General features: G+C 28.7%; 1 protein-coding gene across 1 annotated transcript in view; it reads right to left on the bottom strand.

Moving 5' to 3' along the window:
* The window catches only part of LOC136976302 (polyamine-modulated factor 1-binding protein 1-like), a 28,917-nt gene extending 8,154 nt beyond the window's left edge, over positions 1–20,763 (bottom strand). Inside the window, exons 1-4 of the mRNA XM_067271542.1 lie at positions 20,626–20,763; positions 10,326–10,505; positions 9,856–10,214; positions 7,773–7,920 (exon numbers count right to left, since the gene is read on the bottom strand). Of these exons, the coding sequence (XP_067127643.1) occupies positions 7,773–7,920; positions 9,856–10,214; positions 10,326–10,505; positions 20,626–20,628 (690 nt within the window). The 5' untranslated portion in view covers positions 20,629–20,763. The remainder of the gene's footprint in view (positions 1–7,772; positions 7,921–9,855; positions 10,215–10,325; positions 10,506–20,625) is intronic.
* Positions 20,764–26,583: the final 5,820 nt, after the last annotated feature.

Genomic DNA, 26,583 nt, shown 5'->3' with positions numbered 1-26,583 from the left:
TCATAAAAAGATTAAAATGCAAAGTATAAAAAAAATCCAAAATCTTATAAAGTTCAGAAAGAGATTTCATTTATTTAAGAATACACAGCAAGTAATATATTTTCATTAAAAAAAATTATATATCTATTAATTATCAATACTTATTTTAGTTAATAGATGCAAATTTACAAACTACTGTAAATTATTGGAAAAGATTGGCATTCAAAATCTGGTATAATACAATAGGAATTGCTATAGTGATACCAGGTGAAAATAACAAACATTGAAGGTCTGATGTTCACTGTTACCTTAAATTTGCTATCTGTAGGCTATATCAATATTTACTGAAAATGGATTGCGATGCATCTATCCATTTAATAAAATAAGAGATGTCTGTTACCCTTGTGTTAAATGCATGTAAAAAATTGAGTCAAAAGATTAATATAAATGTTAAAAGTTAGGTAGAATTTCTGTACTAGTTAAAATACTCAATGTGTATCATAATTTTCAAATCAAGTCCTATGAAATTATCAATATATACTAGGTAGTATAACATAACAAAAACAGAACTTACAAGTAGTAGAGTGAAGAGCTTTCAGTGCCATAAGCTGACATTGCACAAGCAAAGTCTGGCTCTTCCCCACCTATTTTTGCAGGTCCTATTTTAGTTTGATCACTTAGTTACAATGTAATATGAATTAATAAGCCTCTAGAATCATTGCAGCATAGTCATTACCAGTATTCTGCAAGCCAGTTTTAGCTGATTTATGACTAGTTATAAACAATAATAATAAACAGAACTTAATATATTATATTAGTGAATTATATATTGGGGTAGTATTTGATGTAATAACATTAATATTGTTTTGTTGTAATTAACTAACATTTATAAAAAAAAATTACAGCAACAGTCAGCTAAGCAGGCCAAGCACCTCAATTTTTTTTTTCTGGAGAAAATGATTTACCAACAGCTTGCAAATTCTGTACAATTTTATATTAAGTTTATTCCTTCAAGTAGAATAATTTAAAAAACAGCTGACAATATATAAAACAGTTATTGATTTAATACATTTTTTATGTTATGCAAAACAAAATTACCTCAAAATTGAAAAGTTACACAATTTAATCTATTTTCAAGCAATAAATTTTATATTTAAATAATAAATAATCAACGGATTAAACCATTATTAAAAAATATATAAAATGATCTTTATAGTTTTGTTAACCACAAAGATTGTTGATATTATTGAAGATAAAACAGAAAGAAAAACAAGACATTCTTTAAAATAATTTTTACTGAAGAAGGAATCAGTATATCAGGACTTCAGTATTTTTATTAATATTTTTTATCAATAACCTAACTTGAAAAATATTTCATTTTGTTTCTGAATTAAAATAACCAACTACATCAAACTGATATCAAATTGTCTATCAAAATCTTTGTTGTTTTAGAAGTGATCATCAAAATATCTAGTCATCTAGAACAAAATAAATCAAATGGTAAATGTGTTTGATATAGCAATTAATCAGCTGACTTATTGAAAGGGAACATGTCATCTAATATTTTATATATTATATTTTACAAATATAAACATTTCTTTATAAAATTTTGTCATAAATAAGTATAAATATTTTCAAATAGCAAATAAATCAGTAATCATAAACATTCAACAAAAACTAATTTTTATTTCTTTAAAAGTTTTTTGAAGTCTTTATAAATTGTGTTCAGTTGAATTATACTTTATACCAGAGGTTCCCAATCTTTTTCGGTTTGCGGCTCCCTAAATAATCGGATTTTTTCGCGGCGCCCTTAATACATCAGATTTTTTTCTAAATTTTTGACTTTCTTGAAAAATCGGAAAACTTTCCTTTTCAAAAGCGATTATCCATTTAACAGCGAAAAATTAAAAACAGATACTTACTATTTTCCTTGGGATAATATAAAATATCTAATTTTAACTGTTTCGGTAATATCTATATTGAGACTGGACAACCACCATGTGGTTAGGTTAGTTGAAAAATAAATTAAACACGAATTTTAAATTCACAAACAATTTATTGAACGTTCATTGTTGATTAACATTATTAAAATTATTAATGGGATGAATGGGCTTGATGTTCACTACACAACTTCTCAAATCTCGGAATAAAATTGGATATGGCGACCCTCATTTCTTGTTCAACGTTAATTTTCGAGCGATATTTACTTTTTATTACTGCGACTGCCGAAAACCCAGCTTCGCACAAATAGGATGTTGCAAACGGAATTAATATTCGTAGAGCTTTACCACTAAGCAGTGGATATTCCTCTTTTACTGATATCCAAAAATCAGAAAGTTCCATGCTACCAAATTTTAACTTTAAAGTATTATCGCAAGACAAGTCAATAAGAGATTCTTCTTCTAAAGAAGTAAATTCAGATGGAGTCTTGGCTCTAAATGGGTCTTGAATCCATGTAAATTTATCAATATCTGCTTCAAAGTATTTTTCGAACTTTTTTATAAGCTCTGATAGGTGATCAACAAAAATGGATTTTATATTGCAAGACAAATTAATTTCATTGGAGGTTACAAACTGGTGCAACAAGGGAAAACAATCACTGATACACTCTTTATTAATTTTTATTTTCCATAGCTGTAATTTTTTTCTGAAAGCTGAAATCTTTTCTGTTTGCTTTAAAATGTGCATATTGCGTCCTTGTAAGGAGAGATTCAACGAATTCAACTTTTCAAAAATATCACATAGGTATGCGAGTTTAATCAAAAAGTCTGTTTCCACAAAGTGTTTGGCATACTCATGTTTTTCTTCTTCAAGGAAAGCGTATATTTCTTGCCGTAATTGGAACGTACGAGACAATACACCCCCGCGAGAGAGCCATCGTGAGTGGCAGTAGTACAACAAAGATGTGTATTCGGCTCCCATATCTTCACACATTTTTTAAAAAAATCTTGCTTTCAGTGGCCGAATTTTTATATAGTTTACTATATTTACTACACGTTCTAAAACTATATTTAGTGGAGGACTCATATACTTTGATGCAAGTGCTTCTCTGTGAATGATGCAATGGGTCCAAACTGAATCTGGAGCTTTGTTTCGAATAAGCGCCTGCAATCCTCCATAAGAGCCGGACATTGAACGACCACCGTCAGTACAAACACCAACGCACTTTGTCCATTCTAAATTATTTTCAACCATAAATATATTCAGGATCTCGAACAAATCCTGAGCCTTTGTACTTCCAGTAATACTTTTACAAAAGAGAAGGTCCTCAACGATTGAATTACCATCTAAGAACCGTACGTAACAAATCAAGTGTGCGTCCTTATTATTATCTGTGGCCTCATCGAGTTGCAATCCAAATTCACTTCCTTTTAATTTTTCAATTAATTGTATATTGAGATCCTCCCCATGTGCTGAATTCTGCGACTAATGGTATTGTTAGACAAAGGGATTTTTGAAAGCAGTTTTCCCGCCGACTCGCCAATCATAATGTTCACTAAATCTACAGCAGCCGGTAGAATGAGTTGCTCTCAGCGATGGTATGGGTCTTTTCTACACTTAGCAACTCTATATGCAACTTTGTATGATGCTAGCAAAGCATTATTTGGTATTGAGATATGTTTAAAAATGCTGCCTTTTTGTTGTTTTAATTCAATTAACTTTTTGGTAAAAAAGTCACGAGGTCTACCAACAAAGTTAGAATGGTTGGTTTCTAAATGTCGTTTTAACTTACTTGGAAGCATACATTCTGGTGCCAAAACTTTCATACACAACACACATTGCAGTCTCTCCTTATCATTTTCGTTTATTGATGTAAAGCCAAAATCCAAATAACCGTAGTCATATTTACCACGTTTTCGCCTCTCGAAACTCTTGCCACTTGTTTCTGGAACGTCCTCTCTAGATTCAGCACTATCTTTGTTATTCGAGTTTAATAAGAATTTGTCCATTTTTAGGGTGATCAGAAAAATAACTTTTGAAAATTAACTTAACCACCACACTATTAAGTTAGTCGTTAGTCCAACAAACAAAAACTAATGCGAACACTAAGATGGTGACAACGAATGAACAGAAATCCAACTTGTTACTGCGCTACCCACGCTTAGCGGCTAGCTCCACACCCAAGCTTTAGTGACTAAACCACTAAAGCATGGGTGGGGAAAGAAAACAATGAAAGACTCGAAAGTTGTTAAATTCTTGGAATTTTGTCAGCATACACGATTGTTGGCGCAAAAATTCGAGAATTGGAAATTCCAAGAAAATTGCCGAATTGTTTAATTGAATATTTTGCGGCGCCCTTATGACGGCATCTCGGCGCCCCGGGGAGCCGCGGCGCACACTTTGGGAATCACTGCTTTATACAATGGCTTTTAATTAAAGAAAATAATATATTTCAAAAATTTTAAATCTCAATTTCTTTACCGAAAAAACAAAACAAAAAAATTCATAAAACCTTTATACATATGTAAAAACAGTTTTCTCAACATATTCAACTTCTTTAATCCTAATTCTTTCAAAGAGTATGATCAATGTTCATTGTATCTAAGTTTTTATTCTTAAAGTCCTAACATTCTCTATTCCTTTGTGCTTAATATCCTTATTTTATTAATATTAATTACATTTCTGAATATATGTTTCTAAAATTTTAAACATTTTATTAATTGTTTAGGCATTGTGTGATCCAAAATAGTCTAACAGGATATCTTATGACTTTTACAGAAACAAGTGTAATACGATTGGGTGAGACATCATCATCACTGTTGAAAATCCGAAACAAGTTTCTATTTTTTTTTTTCCACTAAATGTTCCAACAACAAAAACTATTTTGAAAACACTTCCTTTTCTTTACATATAACTACTAATCTGAACAACCATGTGCAATCAATTATTTTGGATTGGTAAGAGTACATGGTATAAAATTTTTTCATCTGTGATCCAGATTTCTAAGATTACAAATTCACTATACTTATAGAAATAAAAACTCCATGATCTGATTTTCTAATAAATAACATAAAATATTTAGAGTTTACTAATAATGTGTACATAGCATTAAAATTGGCTTTTGACAATTGAATAAAACAGTAAATCGTAATAACTTCATAATATTTATGGTTATTTCATTTTCTATGATAGACACAATTTAGAATTTTTTTTTTTCGTTCTTTACCTAAATATTTTGAGAAATTAGAACATGAAATTCTAATACAGATTCCAATATGTCTTCCAAGAACTATCCTATTTGTTTGTACATTTTGGATATTGAAAATATGAGTTACATAATGAAATTGGTAATAATGTATTTTTGGGAGTTAATTTGATTCTCATTCAGAACTTAGTAAAAAAAATTACATATCAAAATATTCCATCACACATTTCTGGCTCCATACTATTATATGTATTAAATGCTTAATTTCAGATATACAGGAACATTTTTTTAGGAACAGCTTTGGTTTCTTAAATATAAGTCACTATTTCAAATGAATTTGAACATTTTAAATTGTTTTTGATGGATCAAACGATATTTCAAACTATACATTTTCATTCTAATTTGTTAAAAATCAATCCCACACATGCATAGTATTAACATTGCTTCCCAGATCAGCTAAGGTATTAATTTTTCACACTTATCAAACTGCTTCCTTCAATCTTCTGTTCCACAAGTGTTTAACTATATCTTCCTAATTTCTTGTTTCTAGTATTCCAGTCCATCTGACGTCCAGTTTTTTCAAGTCATTAATGATGTTTAGATGATTTTTTAAGATGTAAATAAAGCATTCTAAAATATGTTTCATTTACATCTTAAATATAGCATCAAAATATCATTGATGCACAGGACTCAAAAACTGGACACCAGATGGATAAGAGTACTAGAAACAAGAAATTGGGAGGATATAGTTAAACACTTGCAGGACAGGAGAATGAAGGAAGCAGTTTGATAGGTGTGAAAAATTAATACTTTTAGCCTATCTGGGAAGCAATGTTAATATTATGCATGTGTGGGATTTGATTTTAACAAATTAGAATGAAAATGTACAGTTTAGATTATTATTTTAGCCGTCAAAAATGATATAAAATGTTCAAATTCAGTTGCAACAGTGACTTATATTTGTTAAGAAGCTGAAGCTGTTCTAAAACAGAACAAAAGTATTCCTTTGTGATAAATTTAAATAGTTGCCACTGAAAATTAAGCATTTAATACAGATAAAATTACATAATAATGAAGCATGCAATGCCATAATGTTGTAAATGCCAAAAAACAAACTTTTCAGGAGAGAGAAAAAATACTTTTTCTAATGAACAAACTTTAATCAAATGCTAGAAAAATTATTTTAACAATTTACACTTTGGAATAAAACATTGGGTTTAATTTCAAACACCTAAGTATGATAGTAAGGAAACAAAAAAAGTTTAAAAACAGGGTTAGAGCCATAATGTTGTAAATGCCAAAAACAATTGCAATCATAAAATTAATGTTTCTACAGCTGAAAAACAGTTTTGAATACCAAAAACTTACATTTAAATTATTAAACACAATTTACAAATTCAATATCAATTTTAACATTAAAAACTGGCAATAATCTATTAGTGACTAAATTTCTCCAATCAACTGAATTCTTCTTGCAGTAACCCCAAATGTATTACACAAAGTCTTAAGGCAAACTCTTATTTCACTTCTGCCGGGAAGAAGCAAATGATAACTGAAAGAGTGTTGCCTTCTACTTTCAGAAGGATGGTCATACTTCCCATAGCATCTCCTTTTTATCATCTGGGGATGAACAAGTCTTTGAAGATAACTCTGCTGCTTACTGTAGTCAGCCAGTTCATAAAATTGTTGGAAGAGTTCCTGATGGTAAGCCAACCTAATGTTTTTGCAAGCAAAGGAACACTTGCACGTCACCTGTAACATATACAAAAAGTTTGACAAACTTGTCGGAAACACAGTCATCTACAAGTTGTACGCCCACGTGTAGACACAATGACTATCCATATCTTGTAAATCTCAAGTATATGTCTATATTTTTGAAGTATTAAGTCTTTTACTTGCCTGTTGGTGGATCCTTTCTCAGATTAACTTTCTGTGATATGGGGGAAATGTACTCTAAGCCATTATTTTTTCTTTTGAATGTTCTTTCATTTTTCTCCACACTTCTTTTTTCTTTTAGGCATTTCATACTTTAAGGAATTCATTTCAATTTTAGAGTAAAATCATAAAAAACTCACTGCGTTACAAATTGGAATAACAAAATGATGTAGATGTAAACCGTCACATTTTACGCACCAAAAGTCATGTGGCTTGCACCTTGGCACTTAAAATGTTATGGCTTGGCACATAAATTCATCTTCAAAACATAGCCACTTAGAGTGCCACTATGGCCACAATATTTTTTTGTAGAAAAAAACATTTATTGAAGAAATGAATTTTAAATGCAAACGTATTTTGAGAAAAATGGCATTTACAACATTATGGCATTGCACACTTCGTATGTTGTTATACTTAATTATGAATAAATTAAGACTTACATGAATACCTTTTTTTAATACTGTATATATAAGAATATCCTTTTTTTTTAATACTGTATATTTTTTCACCTAATTTATAAGTAGCTATTACAAGTTCCCAAAAAATTATAATTTGAATTGAAACTAATGAACAATTGCAAATATATATGATAACATGTAAAATGTATCATGAATGTTTTTAACATGTTTTTTACTTAAAATAAGGAAATACTAAATTATTTACTGTTCAATACAATCAATTATTATACATTTAACATAATGAGATTTATTACCTTTCTTTTTGCATTATTTAATTCAACTGTTAGATGTTCTTTTTCAGTTTCTAACTGTGTAATTTCATCTTCATGAACTTGTCTCAACTGTTCTTTGACATGCCTCATCATCTCTTGTTGATGTCTTATTTCTTCTTCATAATCATCTCTAATAAATATTCACATCAAAACTGATTATTGTCTAACATAAAACAGTTAAAAAAGATCTCATTAATTTGTTTAATTATTATTAATTATTAAAAATATTAAATTAAAAAATTATTAAAAATAAACAAGTTTATAGTCCTTTTCTAACTCCAATATCTTTGAAAAGGTTCAACAACAAGAAAATATAAACTTCTAGGAAAATAGCTGTTGAATTGTTGTTTAATATTTTTTCCGAAAAAGAAATTAAATTTTACAATTTTGACTAATACTAGTAAATTATGTAAATAGGACACTTAAAATATTTTAGTTATCAAATTTATTAAATAATGTTTTTAACAAGAATTTTCAGAAACACAATTCATTAAATAAAATTCATCTAAAGATAAAAAATGCATTAAAAAAGTCACAAGAGTAATAGAATTTATGTCATTTTAATTGTTCATGTATCGTTTTGTTAACTAAATGAATTGTAATTATAAATAATAAATTTAAAAGGCAATTTTATAATGAAAAAGTTTGAAAAATTTGAGATATGTTATCAGAAATGAAATCATAGAACATATTAAAATTTGTGCATTATTATTTACATCAGATTTTCAGAATTTAAATTAATTAATGAATATAAAAGCAATATATTATTTGCATTTTAGCTTTACCCTAGAATGACTATTATAAATTAGAACTATATATGTTTTTTTTACTAATTTGAAGTGAATGTAATATGAAATTATAATTTAAAGATAGCTTTGTAATTCATATATTATAAAGCACAGCAATGACAAAGTAATAAATTTATTTCATTAATTGTAAATGTAAAGGTAACATCTTTTTACTACCATTAGAGAATTTTTAAAATTAAAATTAATGAATTTGAATTTTTTATTTTAAATTGTATCAATCTAATTTTTCAATAATCAAACAGAAAATCATTTAACATATCATCAGTTAAAAATTATACACATACTACACATTTGAAGATATTTTTCATAAACTAGACTCTTTAAATGTATGCCTTGCTCACAAACTCTTCAAACCTGTTACCGGTGCATTCTCCTACTTCTACACAACCACACGTTGTGTAGAAGTAGGAGAACACACCAGTAACAGGTTTGAAGAGTTTGTTAGTATACTCTGGTGTTGAGCTAACAATGTATAGTATGCCTTGCTCCAATTTGACTATAATCTAGCTCTTCAGACGTCTAAGGAATTGCTTACCGGATATATTGACTGGAGAGAGAAGGTGAGATATGTAATAAATAAATCTTAAAAGTTACAATCTAAAACTAAAACTGATTTTTTGAAAAACAATGACAAACATTTATAAAAGAAGTAATTTATTGTTTTTATATTATTTATTATTCTTAATTAAAGAGCAATTAAGCTGCTGTAATTTTATTTGCTTAAAGTAGACAGATATAATTTTTTAATACTTTCTATAATGAATTAATAAAGCATTTAATTTTATATAAAAATTGAGAATCATTAAAATGATCTATACATAATAATGTAACATAACTCTGATCTCTTAACTGAAATCTCTGGCTTCAGAAAGTGTAATGACTCTAAAGCATAATATTTTTATATTAGATCTAATTGATTTAAAAAATTCCATGATTATAGATCTTATGACTTTAGAAGACTTATTTACATTTTGCTATTTTAATTAGATGGCTCATAATAATAACAATAAATTTAATATGACATTTTAAACACGGTTTTATTACTTTGTTTTACTTCATTACATTCTAATTTAGAGTGACAGAATATTTATAATTTTAATCCTGTTGTATAGAAAAAAATCAAAACATCAAAGATACCATGTGAATGATAAATAGTTAATATACATTTTGCACACAAAGTGTCAAATATAACCTAATTTACAAGATAACAGTATAATATTTCATGTGAATTGTAATGAATAATGTGCTTTACTTACTTTTGTTGTTCAAGTATTTTCTGAATTTCAGGAGAGCATAGTTTTAAACTGTCTGGAAGATTGGATGCCAATCTTGCAGCTTGTTCTCTCTTGCATCTTCTCTCTTGTTCCTGTTCAAGTTGTTCTTTTATTTTCTTCCTTTCAACCAAAAAGTATGCAAAAAGTTCAGAAATACTCAAATTGGCTAATTCTGTTAAACCTTCCTGTAATATCATCTGCCTTATTTCTCTGCTAACAATCTTTCCATTTTCATTATCCTGTTGGTCTAATTCTCTCCTTAACTGCTTATTTTCTTCTTGAAGTTCTTGATATCTTTCATTTGCCAGTGTCTTCACATGTTCAGCAAATTTTTCTATTTCCTAATGAAAAATATTTATATTTTATTAACTACTTCAAAAACAGATACTGAAAGAATAAGACAACTATAATAAAAATATAGTGAAACTTCTTATAAACTAATATATACATACTTTTAATTCTTCATTTTGCTGATGATGAAGTTTATCCAACTGATATCGCATAGAAACACAATTTGATTCTGCATCTGCTAGCCATCTCCACATGTGAATCAACTTTTGGCTGTCAGGTAAAGTGACATCTAAACCTTCTCTGTAGAAACGTTGAGTAATTTCTTTCTTCTCATCTCCTGCCTGTTAAAAACGAAAAAGATTTGAATATAAAATTATTGATAAATTATATATAAATAACATCGCTAGACCCAATATATTATAAAGCTAAACACTAATACTATAGGGCTAGTTAAGGCTAATTACTAAATAAATTACATGACCAATTTGGCTCTAGAGGGAAGCGTTAGGTGCCATCTCTTATTAACATTAATAATTATAATTTTAATTAATTAATTTAAATAATTTAGAACCGCTGGGAGAAAAAAAACTGGCCTGGAGCGGCACTCGAACCCACAACTCCTGTTTACTGTGGACGTGGGTGCTGGATGTGTCCCCAGCCGGCATTGTAATAACTGTCGATGGTTATAATGTTAGCTTATATATGCTGGAAGAGGAGATTGGACTGGAGGTCCGGATAGCATAACTGGCAATGCATCTGCACAGTAAGCAGGAGTTGTGGGTTCGAGTCCCGCTCCGAGCCGATTTTTTCTCCCAGCAGTTCTAAATTATTTAAATTAATTAATTAAAATTATAATTATTAATGTTAATAAGAGATTAAATAAAGATATAATAAAGTGAAAAAGAAATTAAGAAAAACTTTGCAGATTTTTCTTTTGCACAAAAAAAATACTTGTATACATAGTTAATATATATTTATACTTGTTTTTTTACATCTTATGCAATTAATGCATCTTTTTCTTTCAGTTATGTTGGTAAATTATGGTTTGTCTTTATAAGATTTCAAATTTCTCTGTTTATTTTGGATTTATTATTCTATTATGAACAAAACCTGTGATAAATCTTTTCCCAACTGCATTAAAATATTTCCACATAGCAACCTTTATCTAGGCAGTTTTAAATAACCATTCTTTCAATTGTTATCATATTTACTATACTCCAAATATCATACAGGTTATCTTTTTGTGCATCTTTGACATAATTAAGTTTAATGTTATTTGTTATCTGATGTTCATATTTATATAGCAGACATTCTACAACAGTCTATATATTATTTTCAAAAAGTAAAGGTATGTGGCATCATGTTTATTTCGCATACCTACAATTTAAATATGACGTAAATGCCATATTTGAATTGAAGAATATTAAAAATTTATCAAAATGAAAAATTATATAATTATAAATATATTCATAAAACTAAATGCTTATTTTATTCTGCAAAATAGTTAATTATCAATTGGCAATGTTTTGCAACTCATCAATTGCAATAAGTTATTTAAAACTATATTTAAGATTAGAGTCTTTGATGATTGGAATATTCCAATTTTTTTACGACAACTATGAAAACTCTAGCCTTGTGATATTTAAGCATTTTCTCTAAAATCACACAAATTTCAACCACTAAATAGGATTATAATGCACCAAATCTAATAGATATGCTGTTAAAAGATAGTATTAATAATAAAATCATAGAAACTAAAGAAATCTATGGTACATTGCTCGTTATGTTTACAATGTTTACTTTTTAAAAAGGAAATATGAAGATAGACAGATAGACGCTCAGAATTTTTTTGTTAATTATAAATAACTTATCAAAAATTTGAAATGTACGAGAAATTAAACAAGCTATTCCACTGAAGATAAAGTAAAATAAAGATGAATGTAAAACTTTTGTTTTAAGTTGGATTTATCTGTTTTATAAATTACAAAATGATTTTAATAAAATGTATTTCTACAATACAATGTATGAAAATATAAATGGTTTTTAACTCAAAATATTGCAAATCTCTATTCTGATTATAAATAAATAGTTCTTTTTTATTTATTATTATTATTATAATTAATATAAAATTTATTTCTGTAAACCTAAAACACCTTAGAATGCAAGGAATAACATTTTATTCAAAATATGAACCATTTAAAATGTGCACTTTTTAATTGTGCAACTTTCAATATTGCATCATGGATAATGTGATAAATTTTAAATATATTAACTTTGAAGTTGCCATGTAGCATATTTTATGGCATTAAAATATTGAAATAGCCATATTTTGTATTTAAAAATATAAATTATATTGCCAAGAATGTTTCCTTAAGTTTCTTTTTTGGGATCATATGATTGCATCTGGCACATTTAATGGCTAAATTCATTTATGTAAAACAAAGTTGATCCTCACTAAAACTAATAGCTTAACAACACAGCTAAATGGGGAGGGCTTGTCACATCAGAATGCGATAAAAATAAGGTGCAAGACAATCAGATCTTTATTGATATGGGAATGCATTTTGAATGCTAAGACCACTCATCAGTCTTCTCATTTAGCATTGTTGTTAAGCTAAAAGTTTTAATGTAGATTTGTGGGTGAGAAGCATAGGATTAACATTAAAATAAATTGAGTATTATAACAAAATCAAAGTAGCTGTTAAAATCAACACAATGTTTGATCTAAAACAATAATAAGAAGTATAAGATCAAATCAAACAAAACTGTAATAAAATCTAGTTTAAGTTAACCGGAGCAAAGGACAGATTTTACAATTGTTATAAACAGAAATTCGTAATGCTATGAATTTATATCTGCATCTAAATTCTGATGTAGATTTCCTAAGAATCGATGAAATTACATTTTAATAATGAATATAAACACAATAAATGCATAAATACATTAATAATTTATTTAAAAATATTCATTGAAAATCCAAATATTTATATTGATAATAAGAAAATTTATATTCTTTAATTGCTGGAATTTTTACATATAAATTTCAAATTAAATTCATTAAATTTTATACAGATGATCTCGTCACTGCTGTATAAAGTAACCTTTAAGAATTGGCTTTTCACCCAGCTCTTAAAAACTAGTAAATATTAAAATTTATTCTATTTTATCAGATGCTATTAGCATATATAACTAAGCTGCTAGTCCAAGGATACAGTGTTCAAATAGCAACATCTGTATACACAAAAGGACATGATACAGATACAATAATGATGATATTTAAATTAAAATACAGGGAATTCATGCGAAAATCAAGGCTAAATAACTACGTATATTTTAGTCTGATAAGAAAAAGAGCTGTAACTCCAAGGCCCATATCTGTACTGGAATCAAGTCTGCAATCTCTTATTATAAAATTTTAATTACAAAGGCTACAAAATCATAAAGTTATGTCAACACGCAAGCTCAAGCAGTATGTGAAAAATTAACTCTATAGAATAAATGTTTTTGAAGATCTTGTGTCTCCATCTTCTAGTTCTAAAGTCTTTCAAATGTAGAACACAGAATGATACTTGTAGTGAATGTTTTTTAATTTCTAACAAGCAATTATTTATTGTGACATCATCACAATGCCAGGCTGCAATTTTTAATCATATTTTTAATTTATTTAATTTAAAATATAAGCTTGCCACCTCAATTAGTACTGTAGTGTCTTGCCCCCCGTAGTCATACTTTTCCTTAAACAAAAGTTGTGCTAATCATCTATTAACTGTTTTCAGGGAAAAAGTTTTGAATTGAAATAACATGATTCTGGTTTGCATCAGAAGTTCATATATAGTTAATCAGGGCCTTCTATCCCTAAGGTTTTCATATCTGGTCTCAGATCTCATCTATCTGACTCTGTACTTGAGTTTGTTTTTATTGTCATGACTAGGTGCACAGATAGACACTGGGCATTTCTGACATCATCTGTACTCGGAATATCCTATAGTGACAATAAAAACAGATAAAAGACGACACGGTTTCAGAATACACATCTGAACTTGAGATTAAGGAAAGACAGACGAACAAATGACAGCGGCAGCCCAAAAATAGAACAACTGTTTAACATTTAATTCTATAGAATGATTATTTAAAATTTAGTACTAGTGTTAATTTTTCACATTACTGCTGGAGTTTGGGTGTTTTACCTGGATTGTTTCTCCAGTTACGTAGTAGTTGTATGTAAAATGCAAAATCATAACTTAAAAATTTACAAAAAGTTTTCATTGCACAAACTTTAAGTGTCCTTTACTCTTAGTCCCTTTTTGTACACCATCAGAAAATAACAGTTTCACAGCTATCAGTATCATCCCAGCTATAATTTTTATTGAACTAGAAAATCAATTTAAATTTAACAATTTCAAATGTATAAAAGGAGAAAAAAATGTAATGTAAATATGTCAAAGATAGAAGGCCCTGTTCTATACTGATTTAAGTCTATGCATGTGCATGCATGCATATATACTGTAAATATATATATATATATATATATATACACACACACACACCAAACATATTTATTTTTGTTCCTTCATCCACAAAAACTAACATATATTTTCACGATTAAATGCAATTTATTTTGTTAGATTCAGGAAATATAATGATCTGGATACAACATGTTTTCAAGCTCTCTTTGCCTGAGTTTCTACAAATCAACTGAATATGTTCCTACATTATGAACAGAGTTTTTTCATCCTGGAAGTGAGCCAAAGTCAATGGCAATGACTTTGGCTCAACTCCAGAAAAATCATTCTAGCCTTAACATTTCACCCATCAAATATCATTTTATTTAGTTTGTTTATTACTAACTGAAATTGCATTTATTACACACTGTTTTATTTTTATTACCATATACTCAAATACTAAATTTTCAAAAGAAAAAAAAAAATTACAGTGTTCAGTCAGTTTTGGGTGTGGTTAAAATCCAATTTAAGATACTTTAAATAATTAATGTAACTTAAATCTTCAAATTGTTCCAACTATCTATGTCATGAAAATTAAATGAAGAATCTCTAATAAAGAAAAGTACATGCTGAAAACTAGAGTAAAACTTTTTAAATGTGAATAATTATTCTAAATCAAAAATAAAAAGTTACACTGAATTTATTTAGATTGTCAAACTTCTTTAAAAACACTTTCTGCTCTTAAGATGCAAACTATGTGGCATCACAAAAAACTGATTGAATCCAAGTAATTTTGACTGAAAAGATATGGGAAATTATCTTTAATTAAAAATGGTTTAATACAATAACTGCAAAAATAATTAAACCTTTTGGCTAGTTTATAATAATCATTATTACTGTAAAAATTTATTATTATTAGTAAATCCAGCATTGAACTGGCAACAAATTTCAACCCAGGACTATAAAATATATCTAACATAGGCTTATATATATATATAATAACATATGTTATGGACAAAGTAATTAATACGGGCATTATGAATAATGACCAACAAAATCGGGCATTGTAATAAATTTCAATAATTTATCAAATTGACCGGTCATTATGAATACTGCTATCACCTAGTCAGGCAAAGTGATAATAAGTTGAACAGTGACCATACGACATACACTAGCCAATCAGCACTCAGTTGCGCATGTGTATCGCGTTTAGTACCAAATTTGGCAGCAGTTGCGACTGTTTGTGTTCTCGACAGATTCCTCTTGGAGGGAATCCGCCGGCAGGCTGCAGATTGTTTAACGTCACTAGTTATTTATTCACGGTAGTTCTTGAACACACGTATCAATAACTAGTATGTATCAATATCTAGTAACGTTAAACAATCGGCAGCCTGCTGGCGGCTCCTCTCCGGGAGGAATCTGCCGAGAGCACAAACAGTCGCGACCATCGCCAAGGTGGTGCACATAGGTAAAATTCTGCCATTTAATTAATATAGTTAATAGTACTTAGTTTTAAAAGATTACATGTTCTTTTTAAAATACTTTGAAATAATTCACAAAAAAATAAATATTTCTAAATGAAATAAGTGGAGTTTTTTTTAATCAAATTTTAAATTCGGTACTAAACACGATACGCACACGCAACTGAGTGACGATTAGCTAGCGTATGTCGGATGATCATTCCTCAACTTATTATCATCACTTTGCTCGACTAGGCGATAGCAGTATTCATAATGACCGGTCAATTTGATAAATTAATCAATATTTATCACACTGCCCGCCCTTTTTGGTCATTATTCATAATGCCCGATTAATCACTTTGTCCATAACATATATATATATAATCCTATATACAAATTTCAGCCCAAGAATATATAATATATATATATATATATATATATTCCTGGGCTGAAATTTAGTTGCCAGTTCAATACTGGATCCACTCACTAATAATAAAGATTTTTATAGTAATTATTCATTATTACAAAATAGCTAAAAGTTATATTATATTGAATCATTTATATATATAAATCTTACTCATCAGATAGCTGAAGCTGAGGCAGTTAAGGTTTCAGCCTACTTACTACTCCATGAGACCCAGAATCAGAACTAGGAAGCCAAAAAATAAATTTTTTTTTGGGGTGATCAGGCCTGGTTTCTGGGGTGATCAGGCTGGAGTGATCACCACCCAGCTGCCCCATTGTACGCCTGGCAAAACTTTACAATGGACTTGAAAAAAGCCCTCAATGCCCACCCTGTGGGCATTGAGGGTCTTTTTCTCACACATCATGCTGGACTGAATGTCAATTTGCACGGACCACAGCAGCCAACATCCAAATTGGAGCCAGTTGTTTAAAAATTTTCAGTAATAGACTGTCTGCTGTGAGCCATATGTCTAGTCATATCTTGGCAACTTATGGTCTAAATTAGAAAAATATTGGTTTTTAATTTAATGAACAGTGCTTGTAATTTGTTTACTAATTTATTTTTCTCAAGTGAAACATGACATACATTAAAATAAGGAATGGTTATCAAACAAATGGTCCATTGAAAAATTCCAGACTTTCTGTGAGCCATCATTGAGTGAAAAAAATATTAAAAGGTATATCAAATAAGAGGCTGTCCATAAATGATGTCCACACTGGAAGGAAGGGAGGGAATGAACTTCAATGGATGTCCATTTTATTTCATTAAATTTTATGAAGTTTATGCATTTTATTATTCACAAATTGATAAAGATTTTGAGGAAGGTTTAGTTTTGTTGGATATCTGAAGAGAGGAGGGGTTATGGAAACTTGGACAAACTGGAACAATGGGAGGAGGAGGAGTAAAATTTCAAGAAAAATGCAGATGTAATTTATGGACAGCCCTAACTGAAGACCACTGGAAATACTACCATTATGGTGAGGGAATGAAGACAGAAATTGAGGAGTGCAGAGAAGATAAAGATAATTGGAGAGTACTGGTTTAGGGATAGAGATCAGTTTAAGCATGACTAAGAACTCTCATGGTTCATATCAAAAAGAACAAACTAACTATATAGTTTAACTTTACAAACAAATTTTTAAGAAAATCAAGAAATTAGGATATTAAATTAATTTTTGTTTCAATGTATATTTTTAAATAGTTATTTAATAATTATTCAGTAACTTGTGCTATATTTTGATATGTGAATTTTAACTATTATATAACAGCCCAAAAATAGTGGTACAAACTTATTAAGCAAAACTATTCTACATTTCATAGTTGTTTTAAATGCTCTGAGTCTTCAGTTATGCTTTCTGTATTGAGATATTGAAATACTGAAAAGTTTAAACATTTATATCTTATCCATAGTAAATGAGTAATAAATTACAGTAAATGTACTTGATACCAGAAACCTAATTATGATTATAAACAAAACATATTTTTGCAAAAAATCATTGTTCAGCTATCCATTAGATATACAAAGCTTCCAATATTCAAACTGAAAACAGAACTGTTTCATTTGGAGAACTTACGCATCATCAAACAACCTGTACACATTCAGAGCTGCACTCCAGCAGAACACAGCCTTCCAATAAAACTTCCAATGTACTGTACTGTACTGTACTGTACTGTACAATATATATATTTTTTTTTGACTGAGGTATAGATTTTTACCAATATATATTAAATTCCTGTTTTTAAGTACTTGTGAAGAATTTATAACAAAATTTACTATTTTATAGTATTACTAATAAACTATCATCATCTAATTTTAATTGGGCTATAATATGGCATCACATCTGCATGGTAATGAGGATTTGCAGGTAAGAGTCCCATTTAAAATCAGTCTTTTCTTTCAGAGTATTCTAAATTAATTACTTTATTTCTAATTATTAAATTTAACACAATATGCAGCTTAACTGTCTACCTTTAGTCCAGATTACATTGTACTGTTATTCATATTATAGCCCAATTAAAATCCAGTGGTATCATTTGTTTACTACTATAAGTTACTATAAGCTGTTGAGCTTAGTCTATATATAGGTTAAATTATAATTTATAAAATACTTTTAACAATTTTGAATTATTAACTTTTTATTATAAAAAAATTTTTAAATTCTATGTTCATTATTCTCAAATAAAATATAACTAGTAATTGACTACACTAAAAATTTAATATCAAGAAAATGTACATATCTAATAAGCATATAATAATACACACATTCAGATGAGCAGAGGAGACATATGCTAAAATTAAAAATAAAATATAACTATTAATCCTCTCAGTAACCTTAGTTTTATTCCAATATTATCTTATAAACAACAAACTTTTTTGAACAGCTAGCCTAACTTAAAGCTGGCCCACTCGACTGAAATAAAACTAAGTTACCGAGATGATTAATATTTACATTGTTCCAGTTTTGATTTGTTTCTCTCTAAATAATAAAATATAACAAAACATCTTTTCTTTTTGAAATACATATATAAAGATATACATGTAAATGTTTTTCAATTTAGCTACAAGAAAATATCCATTTTCCTGGTGCCCCTTTACAAACCTAAATACATTTATGCACATCTTAATTCCAAAGTATTAACAAAATGCAATGCAGCACACAGAAGCAAAATGTAGTTACTAATTATTGATATTTTATCCAAAACTGGTCACATGTGCCAAGGTTTTCGAGGGGCACAGAATTGAGTGTGTGATAAAAACATTGATTCTAGTAACTAAAATGTGCATTTATAGAGTATTTATGATAATGAAACTATAAAGTATTTGCTGTTTAGTGTAAAAATTCTGACATTTTTGCATATTTATATTTACTTTGCACACTATTCACAATGTACATGTTATCATTATCTTCAAAACTGCTTATCATTCAAATATTTAGGATCATCATAATTTAGATTAGGTCATACCAATACTACTTTAAATCGAAGTTTTTAAACATCTAAATATCTATTAAAATTTGTAATCTCCGAAAAAGATTTTTAATAAATTTTTAAAAAACTGTATTTTGATTCATACATATTGTCCACTAAACTGCCATACTATAATATTTCTGTAATAATCTAATTAAATAAAAAAAAATATCCATAAGAAAAGTACTATATATTCATTAACATTTCAAAAATCAAACTTGAGAGAAAATATCCTAACTTAAATGACTTTATATTTTGGAAACTAAGATAAAGAAAATTTAGACTTAAAACTATATTAATTAGTAATAAATAACAGAGCCGGCTGGCCTTAATTTCAGACTCGTCGCACGCCTTTCCGATTTTTATTTATTAACGCACAACGTCCCGTTAAACGAATAAAAATCGGAAAGGTGCACGACCGGTCCCAAATCCAATAAGGCTGGCGGACTGGTAGTTATTTATTACAAATTAATAGATAATAACAGATCAGAAGCTTGTATATCAAACTTAAAATCGCACACTCTTTTAAAATAGAATGCATTCATTCAAGCTTTTAATTCCTTAAGGAGTCAAACAACAGATACTTCCATTTAGTACGCGTCGACGACGACACGGCTTATCTTTTTTTTTTATATATTAAGCTGTAATAGAGTAAGAAGAATCTTTCCACTGTTAGAAGAAAGTAAAATACATTCAAAATTGCTATAAAATAGGTAATCGAAGTAGAAATATCCGTACCACTTATCTATTGCTCATATAATAATTAGAGCAAAGAATTAGAATAGATTAATTTCGTTTTTCGCTCCGTTACGCTGTAAAATTCGGAAAAGAAATGCACGCTGGCGGGTTCTTATCCAAAACTATCGCAACTCAAACTTCAATTTCATATCAATTCTCACGTTTTTCTTTCGTAACGCTTGCTAAATAACCGGAGATTATACACTAGTAACAGCGTACGTGAACTTTATTTACCGGAAAATATCGTATAATTCGGCGTAATATATGTAAGTAATTACGCTAACCCGAGAGATGCATTAATTAATAAGAGATCATTGGTGATAGAGAGAAGTACTACGAATGGATGAGAATAGAATTAAAGAGTAGGGAATATAAAGTGAAATCTCACCATAACAAACGATCTTCTACGTCTTCGATGTAATTTAGATGAGGAAAACTATTTCCCATCACTTAAATGAGTAGGGATGTAGCGGGGCCGATAAGCAGCCCAGCTTCCTCTCCATCCCGCGTTTGAAATTTCCCGAAGATGGCGCCAATGTCGCGATTGACGTCAGAGGAAAATCCGTCATTTTAAGGTTTCCGGTAGTTTTCGCAGAAATTTCCCCATCCAAAAAAGTAAATTTAAAAATTTATTTATTATTCTTATTTTTTTAAAATAGAAATTCTGAATCTGCCTGAAATATATTCGAAATTAGAAAATTTAGATTAGATTTTTATACTTTAAAATTATTTGAATTATTTATGCGTTAAAACCATACAAAATATACCGAAACTTCTCTAATTTAGTACAGTATATCCTTTGTTTTTTCCCCTAATTTTCTATATTTATTTTATTAGATGTTCCGTGTATTCTCTATTCTTTTATTCTTTCATTTAGAAATTTAAATTCTCTAAAATTTTAAAATATAAAATATTGGGTTAACATTATATAACAAAACCGAAACCACAACGGGAAGATGGCGACAAATACGTTTTAACATTTTGTTGTTGTTAATTATAAATAGCTGCTGCCTAAGTGAGTGTCTAGGCAATCGTTTGGAATAGAGAACAAATTTATCCAGAACTTGCAAACGTGCAATCATTGAGTGAAATAAGACAATACTATACTTTGAATGTTGTAAACATCTAAAGGAGTACAACAATAACGTTCCACTAACATCTAAGATATTATAAATCCAACCAAAAAACTAAAATTTAATATGTACAGGGCTGAAACAATACGTTTTAATCAATTCATTTCCCAATCATTTTCCTTTCCAAAATAAAAAGGGCAAAAGGCAGAGTTTGCATTAAAGGAGAATGATAAAAAGAATTTTCCCTCTTATTCGTGGATTTTTTTTTTTGTGGGAAATTTTCCTGAATTTTCAGGAAAAATGCTTTCTTAGTGGAAATAATTTCCTTGAAAATTCAAATCACAAAATTATAATTGAAAATGAATTAATTCTTGATTTTTATTTCTATTTCAGCAAGAACTCAACTAAAAATTATCTTTCTAGAAGTTTTCTCAAAAATATATTTGACGATATTCTTAAACTTATCTTCATCTAGCAATCCATGTTCATTCACATTTTTAAAATAATTTATCTTTCCATTGATCTTTCTCTTCTCTTTCTTTTCTCTGCCGCTCAAAGTTTTAATGATTGAAGCTTGGAATATTTTGTAGAAAATAAAATGGTTAGGTGTTTTTGTATAACTTTTTCAACTGTAGACCATTGTGACCTTATTTAGTTAATAATTGCTAAGAAATGGCTTCCTTACTTTCAAGTAAACATGGTTCGTTTATACTTTAATTGCTATCTGTACGTTATCTCGAATTATCATGCATAAAACGGAAATAATGTAAAGGTACTTACACATTTTTGTAAACATACATTTACTATCGGAATTCAATTTATTGACATTTATTATTACATATTAATATTGCAATTTCTCTTGATTGTTTCTTGACATTACTATCCTAATTTACCTATATTGTGTGTCTTTATTTTCTATCGTTCTTAATGGTCATTTTGTAACTATCTTCGATCGTAAGTATAATCGAAAGTGATCGCTACACTACAAATGGATGACATTCGGAAACTTTTTAATGTTTTAATATATCTAAATTACAAATAGATTCAATCAAGGGCACAATGTTACAAGAAGGAACCAGGAAGGATAACTGCTCCTTCCGAGATTTGTTTTATTCTTTTTCTTTTTTGCTTTTCTAGAATAATAATTTTATGAATCAAAGGTATTTTTATAAGAGTAAATTTATTTTAATAGTTGTTACATTAAAGCAACTACAGACCATGCGCGACGAAATGGCCGCTCCAGTTCTTAAAGCCATACATAGGAGCTGTACTATTTGGAACACTCCATGTCTTTTTAGGGTAGTTGGAGTGTTTGCTTGTTTACACGTGTTTATCATTCACTCTCGTGAAGACAAGATAGTATAAGTAGAGAGAAACCTGTTTAAAACATTCTGAAAAAAGTTATAGCTACAAAATATACATATCTAAGACCTCTATCCGTTAAAGGATCATACCGTGGAATCCAAGGGCGCCCGCAGGATTCTGTCTCGAGAAATGCAAAGCAAATACGATTAAATTACCCAATCAAACAATTTATTTATTAAAATCATGTTTCTTGATATAAAAAATATTCGTAAATATATTATTAAAAGTTTTGCTGAAATTTTACGTATTTTACAATTAAATAAAACTCAAAATTAACAGAGTGAAAAATGCTTAAAAGATTTGACTTTTAAATTTCACTAATTAATCAATTAATTAATAAAAACAATTACGAACAAAAAGACGTCATAATTGAGACGTAACAACTACGTCAAACTTTCGTTTCCGTTTCCGCAGTTACCAAGACGTGAAAAACACAATATTGTCACTTCCCATTAATTGTAATGCTTTTTAAATAAACTTCTGTGCATAAAAATAACTAATTCTTTGTAAATTTATTAATTATATATTTTATTTATAAACTTTAAATAATTTTTAAATATAATTTTTATCATTCGTTTTTCAAGCGTATTGAAATAATAAATTTTTTTTTCCCGAACACTTTTAAAGATATTAAAGCATTGATTAATAGTAAATTATTTAACTTTTATTACTTTTGGAATATAATTAGATTTAAAAGGAAATATTTAGCGGTGCGTAAAATTTGTAATTAAAGATGATTGCTGTCATAACAAATTTAACAACCGTAACGCGTGTAAAAATAGCAGCATAAGGCCGTTTTCCTGGTTTAATTTATATAGCATTTTCATAAATATTTTTCTAGGTTGGGTCTATAGCATTTAACAGACAAAAAAAAAGTATACTAATAAGCAAATTTTAAAAATGTAAATAAATAAATCTTTTTAAAATATTTTCATAAATACACTCTTATACAATATAAATTATTTCACATATGTTTTTATAAATTAGAGACTTGCAGAGTCAACAGATGGAGCCACGATAACTGTAGTATCACGTGGCTCCATCTATTGGCTGACTTAACATTATTTTTTAAAATAATATTGATGATGTTTATATTAAAATATGATTTTATAAATTTATATCTTTATACGTTTTTATACTTTACTAATTTTACCAATATTTGATTAATTTAGAATTTTATTTATACAAAATTATACATTTATTTTATTTTTATAAATATAGTATTAAGCTTGCCTTATTCAGTTTTTTTTTTTTTTTTTTACTGCACAAATATCAGTTTTCTTTTGGTTAAGCCAATAAATCCTTTCATTAATAAGCTGTTCTAAAAGACATAAATGGAAAATAAGAACAATAACATAAATATTATATCTGTACAATTATTTATTAATTTCAATCACCATTCAATCTTAATCGTTGCGCAGTGTGCAGCATTTATTATACGATAAATGCGCTGTGGTTGTGCATTATAGTTTAAATGATAATATTGATGCGGCTGCATAAAAAATGATGCTCAATATTGTATATATATTCAATACAAATCCTACCAGCATTTCTTCTATAGCTTTTTTACCGTGGGCCAAAAAATATACAGTAAAACCTGTGTAAACCGGAATTGCACGCTGCCGAATATTTTCCCGGTTTGGAGGATTTCCGTTTTGTACAGGTGTTTTTTTTTTAAAACAGAAAATCGCTCCTTTGTGAAGAATTTTTTCTCTATAGGCTGGCTTTCTTTTTATTCAGGTTTCGTTTGGGACAAGTTTTACTCCACACTGAGTAATGTAGGTAAATATCTTAACTTTAACTTAACCAGAAGAAATACAAAACTCAGAATCGGACAATTAATTACTGCATACATCTGGGATTCCCACTGCACAATTTAAAATTCCTGTTACACATTTTGTGTCCAGATGCACGCTGGAATATGCGCTGGTGTTATGTAAGTTTATGTCAACGATTAGTTTAAACTCCAAGTTGCTCGACTTTCCCGGCACTCAAACTTGGGGTTAAGAAGTCCAGGAAGTTCGATAATTTTCAATTATACTAGGATAACAAATTTAAGTAATAGTAAAAGCTTAAAAAGAGCTATTCTGTTGAATTGTGATAATAATCTTCGTTTTAAAAAAATATTTAAGTTTAGAAAACACTATGACTAAAAGTTAAAAAGAAAGTTGTGTGTTGCGCCATCTGTTATGAGATATTATTACAGAAAACTTTTACATTATTATCATTATAAAAAGACAAAAAAGCATAATTTTAAGGGTAGAAACAAGTTTTTAAAAAGTTGTAAGTGCCAATGGGGAGTAAAATTTTCATTAAGTCCGATTCCACTCGAGATATGACCTATGACCTCTATTTCCTCACTCCCTAGAGTTTCATACTCCAAAATTTAATAGTATCAATGACACTTAAATACGCTTAATCCTGAAATATTAAACTACTAGCAGGTAGGCCCGGCGTTGCTCGGGCAAAAGTAACGATAGCGAAGATTAAGATTATTACGTTATAGTCACAAAAGAAAGAGAGTAATTTCATCAACAAACTAAGTATTTCTAAAGAAAGATCGAATTTGAAAATCGAATGTTCTAATATTGTTCGATTTTCACGTGTTCTGATTATATCGTTCGATTTTCATCGAATGTTCTAAAGAAGAAAAGTCGAGAAAAACCGAACTAATCTGTTTAAATTTGAAAATCGAATATGCTCTACCATATTACCCTATTTCATTTTTTTTTCTCCATCTGCGTCTTGCACGTCGCTTTCTCTTAACACACTTATTGTTGCGTAACACTTTCATTGTTGATGGAAGTGTTAAGCCTTAATCCTGTCCCTCTCCCCGTGGGGAGGAATTTCGAAAAATCCCTTCTTAGTGTGCGTTCTCGTGACGTACCCTAACTATGTACCAAATTTCAACTTTCAACTCTTAACCGTTTGGGCTCTGCACTGATTATTATTATTATTATCATCATCAACTCGTCTCGATTATATATATAGAAACGTCTAAATTTTGATCTTTTTCGATTCAAAACGTCGAGATTTGCAAAAAACCTGGAGGGTAAACTTTGAAATTACTACAATACATTTCATGTTATATAGGCTACACACTAATTTAAACAGCCAGGAGAGTAAAAATACAATTTTTTAATAGTCTTCTTCGAGTGAACGTGGAATTGGAAGATAACTTATTGGCGATGCTTCTTGTATGTAGGAAAAGAATTTGGGTCCGTTCTTTGATTCATTCAGATTCTCAGTTCAACTCGACAACTGTTTTCATAGCTTCTTTACTAATTCATCACATTTTATTTTAATAATTGATAATATCTTTATTAATTCATATTAATTGTTTATGTTGATGTATCTACTATGATGTTGATGATTAATCTACTTTCATCCAATCCCTTTGTGTTAAAATCCATGTATTAGGCCATAGATGAGGAACTTTTTTGGGCTCGTACTGAGGCCTGATAAAACGTAAATTAACATAATTTTGATTTTGCTTCTCTAAATGTTAAGAAACAATGTTTAATATTTTTCTCTGCGGAAAGGGTATGTATTTAAATATAGTATCTGTACATATTTGTACACGAATACTGAATGTATACACTTATATAATCTGCAATAAAATATTTATACTGAATAATTCTTTTACAATAAGATGTACCGTATACTACCTTTTCCTTAAGAAGGTGTTTCACCTTTGTAGTAGAATATGATGTATATTTAATGATTAACTGAAACAGAATTTGAGATAATAATTATTATCAACGCAATCTGATAACTTTTATTAAATCATTTATGAAATTTTTAAAATATAATTAAAATATAGGCATATATATGTACAATTATTACGAACAAAAATCATTCAACAGTTAGAATTTTTGTCCGGAAATTTTTTAACTAAATAGTCTGCT

The sequence above is a fragment of the Centruroides vittatus genome, unplaced genomic scaffold (genome assembly GCF_030686945.1).
Source record: "Centruroides vittatus isolate TY-2023 unplaced genomic scaffold, ASM3068694v2 contig_4, whole genome shotgun sequence".
In the NCBI taxonomy this organism is placed as follows: Eukaryota; Metazoa; Arthropoda; class Arachnida; order Scorpiones; family Buthidae; genus Centruroides; species Centruroides vittatus.
The sequence above is the reverse complement of the archived record's forward strand: the minus strand, read 5'-3'. Positions and strand labels throughout refer to the sequence as shown.